The sequence below is a fragment of the chloroplast genome of Vigna radiata, assembly GCF_000741045.1.
Source record: "Vigna radiata chloroplast, complete genome".
Lineage (NCBI taxonomy): Eukaryota > Viridiplantae > Streptophyta > Magnoliopsida > Fabales > Fabaceae > Vigna > Vigna radiata.
Window position 1 is genome coordinate 1 of NC_013843.1, and position 14,660 is coordinate 14,660.

General features: G+C 32.7%; 10 protein-coding genes and 4 non-coding genes across 14 annotated transcripts; 8 read left to right on the plus strand and 6 right to left on the minus strand. All coding sequences in view use genetic code 11, as the record gives it.

Annotated features, from left to right (window-relative positions):
- The first annotated feature begins 24 nt into the window (after positions 1-24).
- Positions 25-675, plus strand: rps3 (ribosomal protein S3). The gene has a single exon. It carries the CDS (start codon positions 25-27, stop codon positions 673-675), a length of 651 nt encoding a protein of 216 aa, YP_003434323.1.
- A 163-nt stretch (positions 676-838) lies between these two features.
- Positions 839-2,260, plus strand: rpl16 (50S ribosomal protein L16). The gene is made up of 2 exons: positions 839-847; positions 1,862-2,260. The coding sequence occupies exons 1-2, from the start codon at positions 839-841 to the stop codon at positions 2,258-2,260; spliced, it is 408 nt and encodes a 135-aa protein (YP_003434324.1).
- Positions 2,261-2,384: 124 nt separating this feature from the next.
- Positions 2,385-2,753, plus strand: rpl14 (ribosomal protein L14). The gene has a single exon. The coding sequence runs from the start codon at positions 2,385-2,387 to the stop codon at positions 2,751-2,753; it is 369 nt and encodes a 122-aa protein (YP_003434325.1).
- Positions 2,754-2,950: 197 nt separating this feature from the next.
- Positions 2,951-3,024, minus strand: trnH-GUG. The gene has a single exon. It is a non-coding gene; the product is annotated as a tRNA-His (tRNA).
- A 246-nt stretch (positions 3,025-3,270) lies between these two features.
- Positions 3,271-4,332, minus strand: psbA (photosystem II protein D1). The gene has a single exon. The coding sequence runs from the start codon at positions 4,330-4,332 to the stop codon at positions 3,271-3,273; it is 1,062 nt and encodes a 353-aa protein (YP_003434326.1).
- A 293-nt stretch (positions 4,333-4,625) lies between these two features.
- trnK-UUU lies at positions 4,626-7,259 on the minus strand. Its single transcript has 2 exons — positions 7,223-7,259; positions 4,626-4,660 (listed from the first exon to the last, which is right to left on the minus strand). It is a non-coding gene; the product is annotated as a tRNA-Lys (tRNA).
- Positions 4,996-6,510, minus strand: matK (maturase K). Its single transcript has one exon. It carries the CDS (start codon positions 6,508-6,510, stop codon positions 4,996-4,998), a length of 1,515 nt encoding a protein of 504 aa, YP_003434327.1.
- Positions 7,260-8,214: 955 nt separating the features above from the next.
- Positions 8,215-9,642, minus strand: rbcL (ribulose bisophosphate carboxylase). The gene has a single exon. It carries the CDS (start codon positions 9,640-9,642, stop codon positions 8,215-8,217), a length of 1,428 nt encoding a protein of 475 aa, YP_003434328.1.
- Positions 9,643-10,421: 779 nt separating this feature from the next.
- On the plus strand, positions 10,422-11,918 carry atpB (ATP synthase CF1 beta subunit). The gene has a single exon. It carries the CDS (start codon positions 10,422-10,424, stop codon positions 11,916-11,918), a length of 1,497 nt encoding a protein of 498 aa, YP_003434329.1.
- atpE (ATP synthase CF1 epsilon subunit) lies at positions 11,915-12,316 on the plus strand. The gene has a single exon. It carries the CDS (start codon positions 11,915-11,917, stop codon positions 12,314-12,316), a length of 402 nt encoding a protein of 133 aa, YP_003434330.1.
- Positions 12,317-12,449: 133 nt separating this feature from the next.
- trnM-CAU lies at positions 12,450-12,522 on the minus strand. The gene has a single exon. It is a non-coding gene; the product is annotated as a tRNA-Met (tRNA).
- Positions 12,523-12,698: 176 nt separating this feature from the next.
- On the plus strand, positions 12,699-13,370 carry trnV-UAC. The gene is made up of 2 exons: positions 12,699-12,737; positions 13,334-13,370. It is a non-coding gene; the product is annotated as a tRNA-Val (tRNA).
- Positions 13,371-13,599: 229 nt separating this feature from the next.
- Positions 13,600-13,962, plus strand: ndhC (NADH-plastoquinone oxidoreductase subunit 3). The gene has a single exon. The coding sequence runs from the start codon at positions 13,600-13,602 to the stop codon at positions 13,960-13,962; it is 363 nt and encodes a 120-aa protein (YP_003434331.1).
- A 44-nt stretch (positions 13,963-14,006) lies between these two features.
- ndhK (NADH-plastoquinone oxidoreductase subunit K) lies at positions 14,007-14,645 on the plus strand. Its single transcript has one exon. It carries the CDS (start codon positions 14,007-14,009, stop codon positions 14,643-14,645), a length of 639 nt encoding a protein of 212 aa, YP_003434332.1.
- Positions 14,646-14,660: the final 15 nt, after the last annotated feature.

The following is a 14,660-nucleotide window of genomic DNA, read 5'->3' on the forward strand; positions in this document are numbered from 1 at the left end:
TTTTATGTACAGTAGTGGGGAATTATGGGACAAAAAATAAATCCGCTTGGTTTCAGACTTGGTACAACTCAAAGTCATGATTCTATTTGGTTTGCACAACCAACAAAATATTCTGAGAATATACAAGAAGATAAAAAAATACGAGATTGGATAAAAAATTATATACAAAAAAATAGAAGAATATCCTCGGGTGTCGAGGGAATTGGAGAGATAAAGATTCAAAAAAGAATCGATCTGATTCAAGTCATAATATATATGGGATTTCCTAAGTTATTAATAGAGGGTAAGCCTCAAAAAATCGAAGAATTACAGACGAATATGCACAAAAAACTGAATTGTGTAAATAGAAAACTAAACATTGCTATTGTAAAAGTTACAAATGCTTATAAACACCCTAATATTCTTGCAGAATTTATAGCTGGACAATTAAAGAATAGAGTTTCATTTCGTAAAGCAATGAAAAAAGCTATTGAATTAACTGAACAAGCAGGTACAAAAGGAGTTCAAGTACAGATTGCAGGACGTATTGATGGAAAAGAAATTGCACGTGTCGAATGGATTAGAGAAGGTAGGGTTCCGCTACAAACCATTCGAGCTAAAATTGAATATTGTTGTTATACAGTTCGAACTATTTATGGAGTTTTAGGGATAAAAGTTTGGATATTTTCTAAATAAAGAAAAAGATGTTCTTCTTTCTATTAAATAATTCAATATCCTATTTTGATTTTATAGAAAACAAAAAAGAAAAAATTACTCGATTTTGATTCTCCAAAATTTATATATTTTATAAGATTGAATCGACTAAAAAAATAAATGAATAATTTTATATAGTATTGCCATGCTTAGTGTGTGACTCGTTAGTTTTTTAGAATGATTCAAATAAAAAAAAGACACCGATTAATAGTATCAATTCATTTCAAAAGAACTAATAACCAACACATCACTTCGGATTATCTAGATATAAAGAATTAGTCAAAAGAAAAAAGATTGAATAAAAAAATATTATAGCAACTGAAAAATTGTGAAACATAAAAGAAAAAAAAGATTATTTAGTTGTAAAGCAATAAAAATATATAGATAAATGAAAAGGTGAAAGAAAGAGATTAAAATCTATCAATGATATAGAATTCGAATATGTAAAGGTCTATGGGTCATCTCAGAAAAGATAGTGTATTAAAGCATAAAAAAAAAGAATATTATATATATTATCTATTTGTAATGTAAATAAATTAAGAGCTCTGAATCAAGAAAAACTGAGAATATTGATTCACGAAAAAAGAAATGAATGAATATTATAAAAAAATTTGATTAATTTTTAGCTATGAGAAAGGCTCCATTGTCGAATTAAAACCTAACCATGAATCGAGAGGCGATGGGAACGACGAAACCTGCAAATACTTAAGACTTAAGATTTTCTTAAAAAAATATTAAAGAAAACAAATCTTAATGATTTATTAGGTGGGATGGCGGAAGAAACCTAAAAGCAATCCATTTTTTAGGAGTTGTGCCCTACATTACATCTGAATTTCATTACATCTGAATTTTAGAATAAAAGAGTAAATATTCGCCCGCGAGAATTTTTCTTTTAGTGTATTTTTTTATCTTTTTGCCAATTCTAAGAATCGATATTGAAAACAAGATCTAAAAATTTCGAAGATTGTATGAAATCTCAAAAAATACCGAGATTTCGTTATTTACTAAACATATGAATATTTATATTCTTTTATCGATTAGATAGAATCTATATCTATATAGATATAGATATTTGAATTACTTCATTCGCGAGGAGCCGTATGAGGTGAAAATCTCATGTACGGTTCTGTAATAAAGATGGAATTCAAAAACAAACATCAATTATAACCCCCAAAGAACCAGATTTCGTAAACAACATAGAGGAAGAATGAAGGGAATATCCTATCGAGGTAATCATATTTGCTTCGGAAGATATGCTCTTCAGGCACTTGAGCCAGCTTGGATAACATCTAGACAAATAGAAGCGGGACGGCGGGCAATGTCAAGAAATGTTCGCCGAGGTGGACAAATATGGGTACGTATTTTTCCAGACAAACCGGTTACAGTAAGACCTACTGAAACACGTATGGGTTCAGGAAAAGGATTTCCCGAATATTGGGTAGCTGTTGTTAAACCAGGGAAAATACTTTATGAAATGGGTGGAGTACCAGAAAATATAGCAAGAAAGGCTATTTCAATAGCATCATCCAAAATGCCGATACGAACTCAATTCATTATTTCAGGATAATAAAAGAGAATCAAAGGAAATAGGTCTTTAGAATGAAAAGAAAAAAGGCAATTATAGGTTCCTTTTTTTTTGAACACAAAATATTTTTACTTCCTTTTTTAGATTGAAATAATAAAAAAATGATATGATTCAACCTCAAACTCATTTGAATGTAGCGGATAACAGCGGAGCACGTGAACTGATGTGTATTCGAATCCTAGGAGCTAGTAATCGACGATATGCTTATATTGGCGACATTGTTGTTGCTGTAATCAAACAAGCAGTACCAAATACGAACTTAGAAAGATCTGAAGTGATCAGAGCTGTAATTGTACGTACTTGTAAACAACTAAAACGTAGCAACGGTATAATAATTCAGTATGATGATAATGCTGCAGTTATAATTGATCAAGAAGGAAATCCAAAAGGAACTCGAATCTTTTGCGCAATCGCTCGGGAATTGAGACAGTTAAATTTCACTAAAATAGTTTCATTAGCACCTGAGGTATTATAAGAGGAAACCACGATATGGATATATTCTTTTTTTGTGAAATAGATAAATGAATCTATTTTATCTCAAAAATATACCTTTTGTAAGAATTATTATTTTGAAGAATTCTTACTTATAAGTTTTAGAAGTAGCCATTTTTCTTTCTTTATTTGAGATTTATACTTGAAAACCTAAAGAATATCTATCTATATATAGATATGGGCGAACGACGGGAATTGAACCCGCGCATGGTGGATTCACAATCCACTGCCTTGATCCACTTGGCTACATCCGCCCTTATACTATGTAAAAATGATCTATATCTCAATTTCTACCCTTTCATTATCCCTTTTTTTTTCTAACAAAGGAAAAAAAGATAAGGAATCATGAAATAAATCAAAAACGTATGTATAAATCTATAGAAATCTAAAAAAAACATTACTAATCCAATATCCAATATAAAGGAGCAATATCAACTTTGTTAATATTGCTCCTTTATTTTCAAACAAAAACTCGTCTACTTTAATTTAAGATCAAAATTTTATCCATTAACAGATGGAGCTTCCATCGCAGCTAGATCTAGAGGGAAATTATGAGCATTACGTTCATGCATTACTTCCATACCAAGGTTAGCTCGGTTAATAATATCAGCCCAGGTATTTATTACACGACCTTGACTATCAACTACGGATTGGTTGAAATTAAAACCATTTAAGTTGAAAGCCATAGTGCTGATACCTAAAGCGGTAAACCAAATACCTACTACAGGCCAAGCAGCTAGGAAGAAATGTAAAGAACGAGAATTGTTGAAACTTGCATATTGGAAGATCAATCGGCCAAAATAACCATGAGCAGCTACAATATTATAAGTTTCTTCCTCTTGACCAAATCTGTAACCTTCATTAGCGGATTCATTTTCTGTGGTTTCCCTGATCAAACTAGAAGTTACCAAGGAACCATGCATAGCACTAAATAGGGAGCCGCCGAATACACCAGCTACACCTAACATGTGAAATGGATGCATAAGAATATTATGCTCAGCCTGAAATACAATCATAAAATTGAAAGTACCAGAAATTCCTAGAGGCATACCATCCGAAAAGCTTCCTTGACCAATAGGATAGATCAAGAAAACAGCAGTAGCGGCTGCAACAGGAGCTGAATATGCAACAGCAATCCAAGGACGCATACCCAGACGAAAACTAAGTTCCCACTCACGACCCATGTAGCAAGCTACACCAAGTAAGAAGTGTAGAACAATTAGTTCATAAGGACCGCCGTTGTATAACCATTCATCAACAGAAGCTGCTTCCCATATCGGATAAAAATGCAAACCTATAGCCGCAGAAGTAGGAATAATCGCACCAGAAATGATATTGTTTCCATAAAGTAGAGATCCAGAAACAGGCTCACGAATACCATCAATATCTACTGGAGGGGCAGCGATAAAAGCGATAATAAATACAGAAGTTGCAGTCAATAAAGTAGGAATCATCAAAACACCAAACCATCCAATGTAAAGACGATTTTCGGTGCTGGTTATCCAATTACAGAAGCGACCCCATAGGCTTTCGCTCTCGCGTCTCTCTAAAATTGCAGTCATGGTAAAATCTTGGTTCATTTAATCATTAGGGACTCCCAAGCACAAAAATTCTCTCTAATGCGAGAATTTGAGGACTTGTTATTCAACAGTATAACATGACTTATATACCAGTGTCAACCAATATTAATATCCATAGTATGTTCTTATTCATTAGTATGTTATTCTTCATTTCGGTTTATCCGAATTTACCTTTATTATCCCATTTCCTTGATTCATAAAAAAAGTTTATTTTGTATATATCGTTATATTTCTAGAAATATAGATATAATACAACATCGATCTACAAATTAGAATGAGTTGCCCGGGACTTGAACCCGGAACTAGTCGGATGAAGTAGATATTTTATTCTTTAATAAAATTCAACAATAGAATAAAACAAGAAAAAATCCCTCCCCAAGCCGTGTTTGCAGTTTTCATTGCACACGGCTTTCCCTATGTATACATCTAAACCTGAATTACTTGCCTAGCAAAAGACTCTAAGAAAGTGAAATATAATATTCAATTTATTAACCCCGAATCTTGACTCTGACTACATGAGCATTTCAAAATCCTATAGATATAGAAGACTAAAAAAAATGATTTTTTTATCCTCATTTAATAAAAAGAAGGAAGTTCGTTTTATCAATTTACACCGATTTAAAAAATATCATAACCTATTTTAACTTATAAATAATTGACGAAATCGTTTCTGAAAAGAATATCCAAATACCAAATCCGACCTCTATAAAACCTACGCAAAGTAAAAGAAGTTCTTGGAAAAATCAAAGAAAAAAGATCTTCTTCTGTAAAAAATTCTTCCAATAATTTTTCTGAACTTAATTTTTTCAAATAAATGCGCACAGTACTTTTGTGCTTACGAGCCAAAGTTTTTATACAAGAAAACCGAAGTATATATTTTATTTGATAAAAACTCTTTTTTTTTGCAGATCCATTGTAATAATGAGAAAAATTTCTGCATATGCGCAAAAACCGGTCAAGAATATCAAAATCAGATAAATTGGCCCAAACCGGCTTACTAATAGGATGACCCATTACATTACAAAATTTTGTTTTAGCCAATGATCTCATTAGAGGAATAATGGGAACTATTGTATCAAGTTTTTTGATAACAATTTGAATTAGAAATGAATTTTGCAACATTTGACTTCGTACTACTGAAAGATTTAGTGGAATACTTAAAAAATAGCCTAAAAAGTGAAATGAATACTGAGATAATTCGTTTATATAGATCGTTTCTAGTCCAGCCCAAATATCAAAATGACATTGCCATAAATATATAAAATAGTATTTCCATTTATTTATAAAAAAGGGAGTATTCTTTAAAACCAGAATTGATTTTCCTTGATATCTAACATAATGGATGAAAGTATCCTTAAAGAAGAATAAAGTATATGAACAATTCTTAGTAGATACTTTTACAAGATGTTTTATTTTTTCATAGAAAAAAATTCGCTCAAAAAAAACGCGAAAATGTTTTAACTGTAACTGAGAGGATTTGTTACGTAGAAAAAGAAAGATAGATTCATATTCCCATACATATAAATTATATAGGAACAAGAAAATTCTTCGATTCCTTTTTGAAAAAAAAGTAAAAATCCATTTTTTTGGAGGAAAAAGACTATTCCTATTAGAATAGTAATAAAAAAACAACCTTATTAAATGAAAGAAAGATACATCTTTTATCGAATATCGAAGGATTTGAACCAAGATTTCGAGATGGATAGGATAAGGTATTCGTATATCTGACTTATGATTTAAATATATCAGTTTATCTTCGAAAAAGGGAAAAATCGAATGAATTGATTGCAAATTTGTAGAAGATTTTACGATTTCTAATCCCCTTAAGGAAGAGCTAAATAATTGTAGAGAAAATAGAATCTCCACGACGATACCAAAACCTTCTAATATTATTTGAGAATAAAAATGATAGTTATAACCCACAAAAGTATTTTTTTTAGAATCGTTAACAAAAAGAATGAAATGAGTCTGTTGATACATTCGAGTACTTAAACGTTTTACAATTAGTAAACTAAAATTATTGTTATAATCTACATTTTCTATAAAAAAATACTCATGACGATAAGCTAGTCCATAAATAGATTCCCGAAAAAAAAGTGGGTATAGGATGTCCTGGTATCGAGATCTATGAAGTTCTAAATATGCTTTATATTGCTCCATTCAAAAAGTCTATTTGGTCAAACAAAGAATCAGAGATTCATTGGATTATCAAATGATACATAGTGCGATATGGTCAAAACAGAAAATTATAGGTATAAATAGATACCTAGAAAACAAGTAAAACCCATTCACGGACTCTCTCTAATCGATTTTTCGCCTAATTTTTGTTCTAGGATAACGAGCTAATTAAGAATCCTTTATTTTTTTACCTAATCGCTCTTTTGATTTTGGAAAAAATATCTTTATCAATATACTCTTTCTTTTACACATTTATCGCTACCCCAAAATACCAAAAGATAATGGAAAATAGCTATATAGTTAGGACTCATAAAAAAAATAACCCATTTACCAGAAAAGCTTTTCCCACATCAAGCACTAACCTATTTTTAACGTACAATTAGATGGGGTAATGCTCCAAATAAAAAAGAAACGAAAGCTCGATGCTTTTGGTTTTCCTATTAGAATTAGAACCACCAAGTTCTATCCCTTTATTAATCAAACCCAACTGAATTTTTTTTGTTACGAGCCAAAAATTCAAACAAAAATTTGAGCTGGATCCTATAAGAATGAAATATTTTTAGAATTCTTCATTGATACGACATGCTACTTTTTCCAGTCATTCCTTTCTGGATCAGTCGTGGTTTTACAAGCTCTACCGATAGTATCGACGAATCGATTGCTTCATAGAAATGTGTAAAAAATAGAGTCGCTCTTAAAAGCCGAGTACTCTACCATTGAGTTAGCAACCCCACTACAATTTAAAAAATAAGGTGGATGTTTATACCCAATCGCAATAAAAAAAAATAAAATTACAAAATTGAATTGTCTAAAAAACTAAAAAAAGATATACCACCTATTGAAATACTATGTTATAGTTATCCATTATTATTATATATATAAGACTATATATATTCGTATATATAGATCTATGATTTTCGTATATATAAATTCGTGTTTACCTTTCAATTCTCTTACTTATTAATTCAAAAAGTTTTTCTTGTTTGTATCGCAGAAAGAAAACCAATGAACCTACCATTTGATGAAGTAATAACGCCTATTTAACGTAAGTAAGGTGATCAATTTATTCAAGATCGGATTATATTGATTTGATACAGTGTTGTCAATATTAGTATTGACAAAAAATACAATCGAATAAATCAAATCGAATTAATAAGATTTTAAATCTTATTAATTCGATTACGATTATTAGTATTATGTTATAATTACTTATAAGAAAAATTCTTTCAATATAAATATATCTATTTTCTAAAATGATATTCTAATCTAAAAAAACGTATCAAATTATAGAAATATAGAAATCAATAGGAAAATAAAAATTTAATATAGATTCATTTAATATAGATTAATATAAGATAAATTTCATAATATAGGATAAATTTCATATAGAAATGGAGCAACCTCCCTATTATGTGAAATTCACATCGAAAAAGGCAATAGCCAGTTTCGCTTATAAATTGTAATCACTTTTTTCGTAAAATATCATCTACTTACTATGCTTCTATTCCAATACGAAAGATAGAAATCTATTTAATAATAATAATGAAGTATCTTTGTATTCGGCTCAATCCTTCTTTTAGGAAAAGATTGTGCCGAATTTAATTGCAATTAATCCAAAGTATCCATTGCTTCGAATTCAAATAGTATCCACTGCTTCGAATTCAAATAGTATCCACTGCTTCGAATTCAAATAGTATCCACTGCTTCGAATTCAAATTTTATCTCCTTCCATACTTCGCAAGCAGCAGCTAATTCAGGACTCCATTTGCTAGCCTCACGGATAATTTCATTACCTTCACGAGCAAGATCACGTCCTTCATTTCGAGCCTTCACACATGCTTCAAGAGCTACTCGATTAGCTACAGCACCTGGTGCATTCCCCCAAGGGTGTCCTAAAGTTCCTCCGCCAAATTGAAGTACGGAATCATCTCCAAAGATTTCGGTCAGAGCAGGCATATGCCAAACGTGAATACCTCCCGAAGCAACAGGTATAACACCTGGTAGAGAAACCCAATCCTGAGTGAAATAAATACCACGACTTCGATCTTTTTCAACAAAATCATCACGCAGTAAGTCAACAAAACCTAAAGTGATTTCTCTTTCCCCTTCAAGTTTACCTACTACGGTACCGGAGTGGACATGATCTCCACCAGATAAACGTAATGCTTTAGCTAATACACGAAAGTGCATACCATGATTCTTTTGTCTGTCGATAACTGCATGCATTGCACGATGTATATGAAGAAGTAGACCATTATCTCGGCAATAATGAGCCAAGCTAGTATTTGCAGTGAATCCCCCTGTTAAATAATCATGCATTATGATAGGAACACCTAATTCTCTGGCAAATATAGCTCTTTTCATCATTTCTTCGCATGTACCCGCAGTTGCATTCAAGTAATGCCCTTTGATTTCACCTGTTTCAGCCTGTGATTTATAAATCGCTTCAGCACAAAATAAGAAACGGTCTCTCCAACGCATAAATGGTTGGGAATTCACATTTTCATCATCTTTGGTAAAATCAAGTCCCCCACGAAGACATTCATAAACAGCTCTACCATAATTCTTAGCGGATAACCCCAATTTAGGTTTAATAGTACATCCTAATAGGGGACGACCATACTTGTTCAATTTATCTCTCTCAACTTGGATGCCATGAGGCGGACCTTGGAAAGTTTTAACATAAGCGGTTGGGATTCGCAAATCCTCCAGACGTAGAGCACGCAGTGCCTTGAACCCAAATACATTACCGACAATAGAAGTAAACATGTTAGTAACAGAACCTTCTTCAAAAAGGTCTAAGGGATAAGCTACGTAAGCAATAAATTGACTTTCTTCCCCAGGAACAGGTTCGATGTGATAGCATCGTCCTTTGTAACGATCAAGACTGGTAAGCCCATCGGTCCACACAGTTGTCCATGTACCAGTAGAAGATTCGGCGGCTACCGCAGCACCTGCTTCTTCAGGTGGAACTCCAGGTTGAGGAGTTACTCGGAATGCTGCCAAGATATCAGTATCTTTGGTTTCATAGTCAGGAGTATAATAAGTCAATTTATAATCTTTAACACCAGCTTTGAACCCAACACTTGCTTTAGTCTCTGTTTGTGGTGACATAAATCCCTCCCTACAACTAATGAATTAAGAATTCTTGAAACAATAAGGTCTACTCGATATGACTTAGGAGTTAATGAAATCTTTTACAAAAATCAACTAATATTATCCATTAATCCCAAAGGTTCGTTATGTTATTATTAAATTAAACGATGGTATTTGATTTGTCAAATACATCATTATTGTATACTCTTTTCTATGTATGGCGCAACCCAATCTTTTTTTTTCAATTTGAAATCTCTTATTTTTGAATTTTCAAATCGAAAGATCTAATCTAAATAATAATAATAATTTATTCTGAATCTTGACAGTGATATATGTTGTCTATGTAAATCCTAGATGTAAAAATAGGCAGCTTTATCCCCGGAAAAGAAACAAAGAGGTAAAAAAAATAGGGAAAAACAAGGTAAGTCTAAAAAATTGTCTACTGAGGAAATACGAAAGCCAATGATAAAAAAAATGAATTCTAAATTAAGGTACAGGTTCGAATTCGATACAGAATATAGATGATATTATATAGAATGATAGAAAAAAAGAAAAGACTTTCGAAAGATTTTATCCAATTGAAATTTTAAAAATAACTGCAGTAAGCTTAAGAATTCAATAATTGAATTTGAAAAAGTAAGTAAACAATTAAAGAGGATTGATTGAATAGTACCAAAAAAATGGAGTACTTACTTCCATTTCTTATTTCTTTTTGAATTAACTGATCAACTTGCTTTCTTATCGAACATTTCTTTTTGATTTAAAAACTTTTTCGGAAAAAAAAATTGGCTTTTGATATGCGAATAAATCCTACTACTTCCGGTCCTGAAATTTCTTCGATTGAAAAAAAAAATCTGGGACATATTGACCAAATAATCGGTCCGGTACTAGATGTAGCCTTTCCCCCGGGGCAGATGCCTAATATTTACAATGCTCTGGTAGTTACGGGTCGAGATACTGTTGGTCAACAAATTAATGTGACTTGTGAAGTACAGCAATTATTAGGAAATAATCGAGTTAGAGCTGTAGCTATGAGTGCTACAGATGGTCTAAAGAGAGGAATGGAAGTTATTGACACAGGAACTCCCCTAAGTGTTCCAGTAGGCGGAGCAACTCTAGGACGAATTTTCAACGTGCTTGGAGAGCCGATTGATAATTTAGGTCCTGTAGATACTCGTACAACATCTCCTATTCATAGATCTGCGCCTACCTTTATACAATTAGATACAAAATTATCTATTTTTGAAACAGGAATAAAAGTAGTAGATCTTTTAGCTCCTTATCGTCGTGGAGGAAAAATAGGACTTTTCGGTGGAGCTGGAGTGGGTAAAACAGTACTTATTATGGAATTGATCAATAACATTGCCAAAGCTCACGGAGGTGTATCTGTATTTGGCGGAGTAGGTGAGCGTACTCGCGAGGGAAATGATCTTTATATGGAAATGAAAGAATCTGGAGTAATTAATGAACAAAATATTGCAGAATCTAAAGTAGCTCTAGTATATGGTCAAATGAATGAACCACCCGGAGCTCGTATGAGAGTTGGTTTAACTGCCCTAACTATGGCGGAATATTTTCGAGATGTCAATGAACAAGATGTACTTCTATTTATCGACAATATCTTCCGCTTCGTTCAAGCAGGATCTGAAGTATCTGCCTTATTGGGTCGAATGCCCTCTGCTGTGGGTTATCAACCCACTCTTAGTACTGAAATGGGTTCTTTACAAGAAAGAATCACTTCTACCAAAGAAGGGTCCATAACTTCTATTCAAGCAGTTTATGTACCTGCAGACGATTTAACTGACCCTGCCCCTGCTACGACATTTGCACATTTAGATGCTACTACTGTACTATCAAGAGGATTAGCCGCCAAAGGTATCTATCCAGCAGTAGATCCTTTAGATTCAACCTCAACTATGCTCCAACCTCGAATCGTTGGTGAAGAACATTATGAAACTGCGCAACGAGTTAAAGAAACTTTACAACGTTACAAAGAACTTCAAGACATTATAGCTATCCTTGGCTTGGACGAATTATCCGAAGAAGATCGCTTAACCGTAGCGAGAGCACGAAAAATTGAGCGTTTCTTATCACAACCTTTTTTCGTAGCAGAAGTTTTTACCGGTTCGGCTGGAAAATATGTTGGTCTAGTAGAAACAATTAGAGGGTTTAATTTGATCCTTTCTGGAGAATTAGACGGTCTTCCTGAACAAGCCTTTTATTTGGTAGGTAATATCGATGAAGCTACTGCGAAGGCTACGAACTTAGAAACGGAGAGCAATTTGAAGAAATGACTTTAAATCTTTGTGTATTGACCCCCAATCGAATTGTTTGGGATTCAGAAGTGAAGGAAATCATTTTACCTACTAATAGCGGACAAATTGGAGTATTACCTAATCATGCGCCTATTGCCTCAGCTGTCGATATAGGTATTTTGAGAATACGTCTTAAAGACCAATGGTTAACAATGGCTCTGATGGGGGGGTTTGCTAGAATAAATAATAATGAGATAACTGTTTTAGTAAATGATGCGGAAAAGGGTAGTGACATTGATCCACAAGAAGCACAGCAAACTCTTGAAATAGCAGAAACTAATTTGAATAAGGCTGAAGGCAAGAGACAAACAATTGAAGCAAATCTAGCTCTTAGACGAGCTAGAACACGAGTAGAGGCTATCAATGTTATTTCATAACAAGTTGAAATTGATGCGTCCCAATATCCGAAAACAATAAAAAGAAAAAAGAAAGAGTCAGAAGAAAAAAGTAAAGTAGAAAAGCTTATTAGATACCACAGTCAAAGGTATCTAATAAGTTATAACTATACCTTACCTACTATTGGATTTGAACCAATGACTCCCGCCGTATGAAAGCAATACTCTAACCACTGAGTTAAGTAGGTAATTTAGGACTCCTCCTAAAAAAAAAAGAAGAGTACCCATCTATCAGATTAATTGATTATAAATGTCAAATTACCGATAAGCAATACCAACACCCGTTCAAGGGATTCGATCATGTAATATTCATCTTGACAAGCAATTATCTTCATACTATGATAAAATATGTATCAAAAACACAAGGGCTGTAGCTCAGTTAGGTAGAGCACCTCGTTTACACGAGCGCCAATGTTTTTTTTCAGAGGAGTTCATCTTGTAATTCAAAAAGTTTATCTTATAGTAAGAAATCCGTGTCTTACTCCATTTTCAGTTTAATGAACAAAACAAGAGAACACTAGCCTGACAAAGCAAAGGGTTTAGCCATAAAATCGAATCCATAATTGATTTGAGATATTGATAAGGTGAATACCCATTTCTCGTCAATGCTAAAAATAAAGGGTATAGGGACCTAAAAAAGATTATCTTTTCTTCCTATCTTATGAACTTTAAGGTGTATGAAGTGTCATTTCTTATCTTCTATTTTAATTTTAGTAGGTGGATAAAGAGTCCATTTAACTTAAGTTGATCTAGGCCAGAAGCAGACCTACGTCAAGATAATCCTTCTTTGAAACACTTTGGTAGTGCTCTTTGATTTTTATACAAATAAAAAAGAAGAGCATAGGGAATCATCTCTTTATTCTTTACTGTAAAAAAAAAGATGGTGGACTAACTAATAGTTTTATCAGTTAATGAAAAAGCTCAATGACAAAAAAAAATGCATGTTGGGTTTTGAAAACAATTTAAATCATTTAGATAATAATTAGTTTGATCTGTTTTACCGAGAAGGTCTACGGTTCGAGTCCGTATAGCCCTAATATTCCTACAGATACTAATAATATTAATAATATTTAGGATCGAATAGATCTCATTACTAAGACTAGTACTAAAAAAGAAAAACAATTTGTAAATTTCTATTCGAACATATTCATATTCGATAAAATAATATTCATATTAGTATATTAAGCTAGTCTAAAAAAATGGAGACTTTCAACTAAAAATGAAAATGAATTCGGTATATTTTCTACATTCAGAGGAGTACTTTTATGTTTCTTCTTTACGAATATGATATTTTTTGGGCATTTCTAATAATATCAAGTTTGATTCCTATTTTGGCATTTCTAATTTCTGGAATTTTAGCCCCCATTAGCAAGGGACCTGAAAAACTTTCTAGTTATGAATCCGGAATAGAACCAATAGGCGATGCTTGGTTACAATTTCGAATCCGTTATTATATGTTTGCTCTCATTTTTGTTGTTTTTGATGTTGAAACGGTTTTTCTTTATCCATGGGCAATGAGTTTCGATGTATTAGGGGTATCCGTATTTTTAGAAGCTTTCTTATTCGTTCTTATCCTAATTGTTGGTTCAGTTTATGCATGGCGAAAGGGGGCATTAGAATGGTCTTAATTCTTGACTATTTAGACAATTAGAAAAAAACTATTGAGACAATTATGAATTCCATTGAGTTTCCCTTACTTGATCAAACAACCAAAAATTCAGTTATTTCAACTACATTAAATGATTTTTCAAATTGGTCAAGATTATCCAGTTTATGGCCGCTTCTTTATGGTACTAGTTGTTGCTTCATTGAATTTGCTTCATTAATAGGATCACGATTTGATTTTGATCGTTATGGACTAGTACCACGATCGAGTCCTAGGCAGGCAGACCTAATTTTAACAGCGGGCACTGTAACTATGAAAATGGCCCCTTCTTTAGTTCGATTATATGAACAAATGCCCGAACCTAAATATGTTATTGCTATGGGAGCCTGTACAATTACGGGGGGGATGTTTAGTACCGATTCTTATAGTACTGTTCGAGGCGTAGATAAGCTAATTCCTGTAGATGTATATTTGCCGGGCTGTCCACCTAAACCGGAGGCCATTATAGATGCTATAACAAAACTTCGTAAGAAAATATCTCGAGAAATATATGAAGATCCAATGAGTTTTCAACGAGAGAATAGATGTTTTACCACCAACCATAAGTTTCATGTTGGATACAGTACTTATACTGGCAATTATGGTCAAGAATTTTTCTATCAACCGCCATCTACTTCAGAGATATCGTCTGACACATTTTTTTAAAGTACAATAATAAAA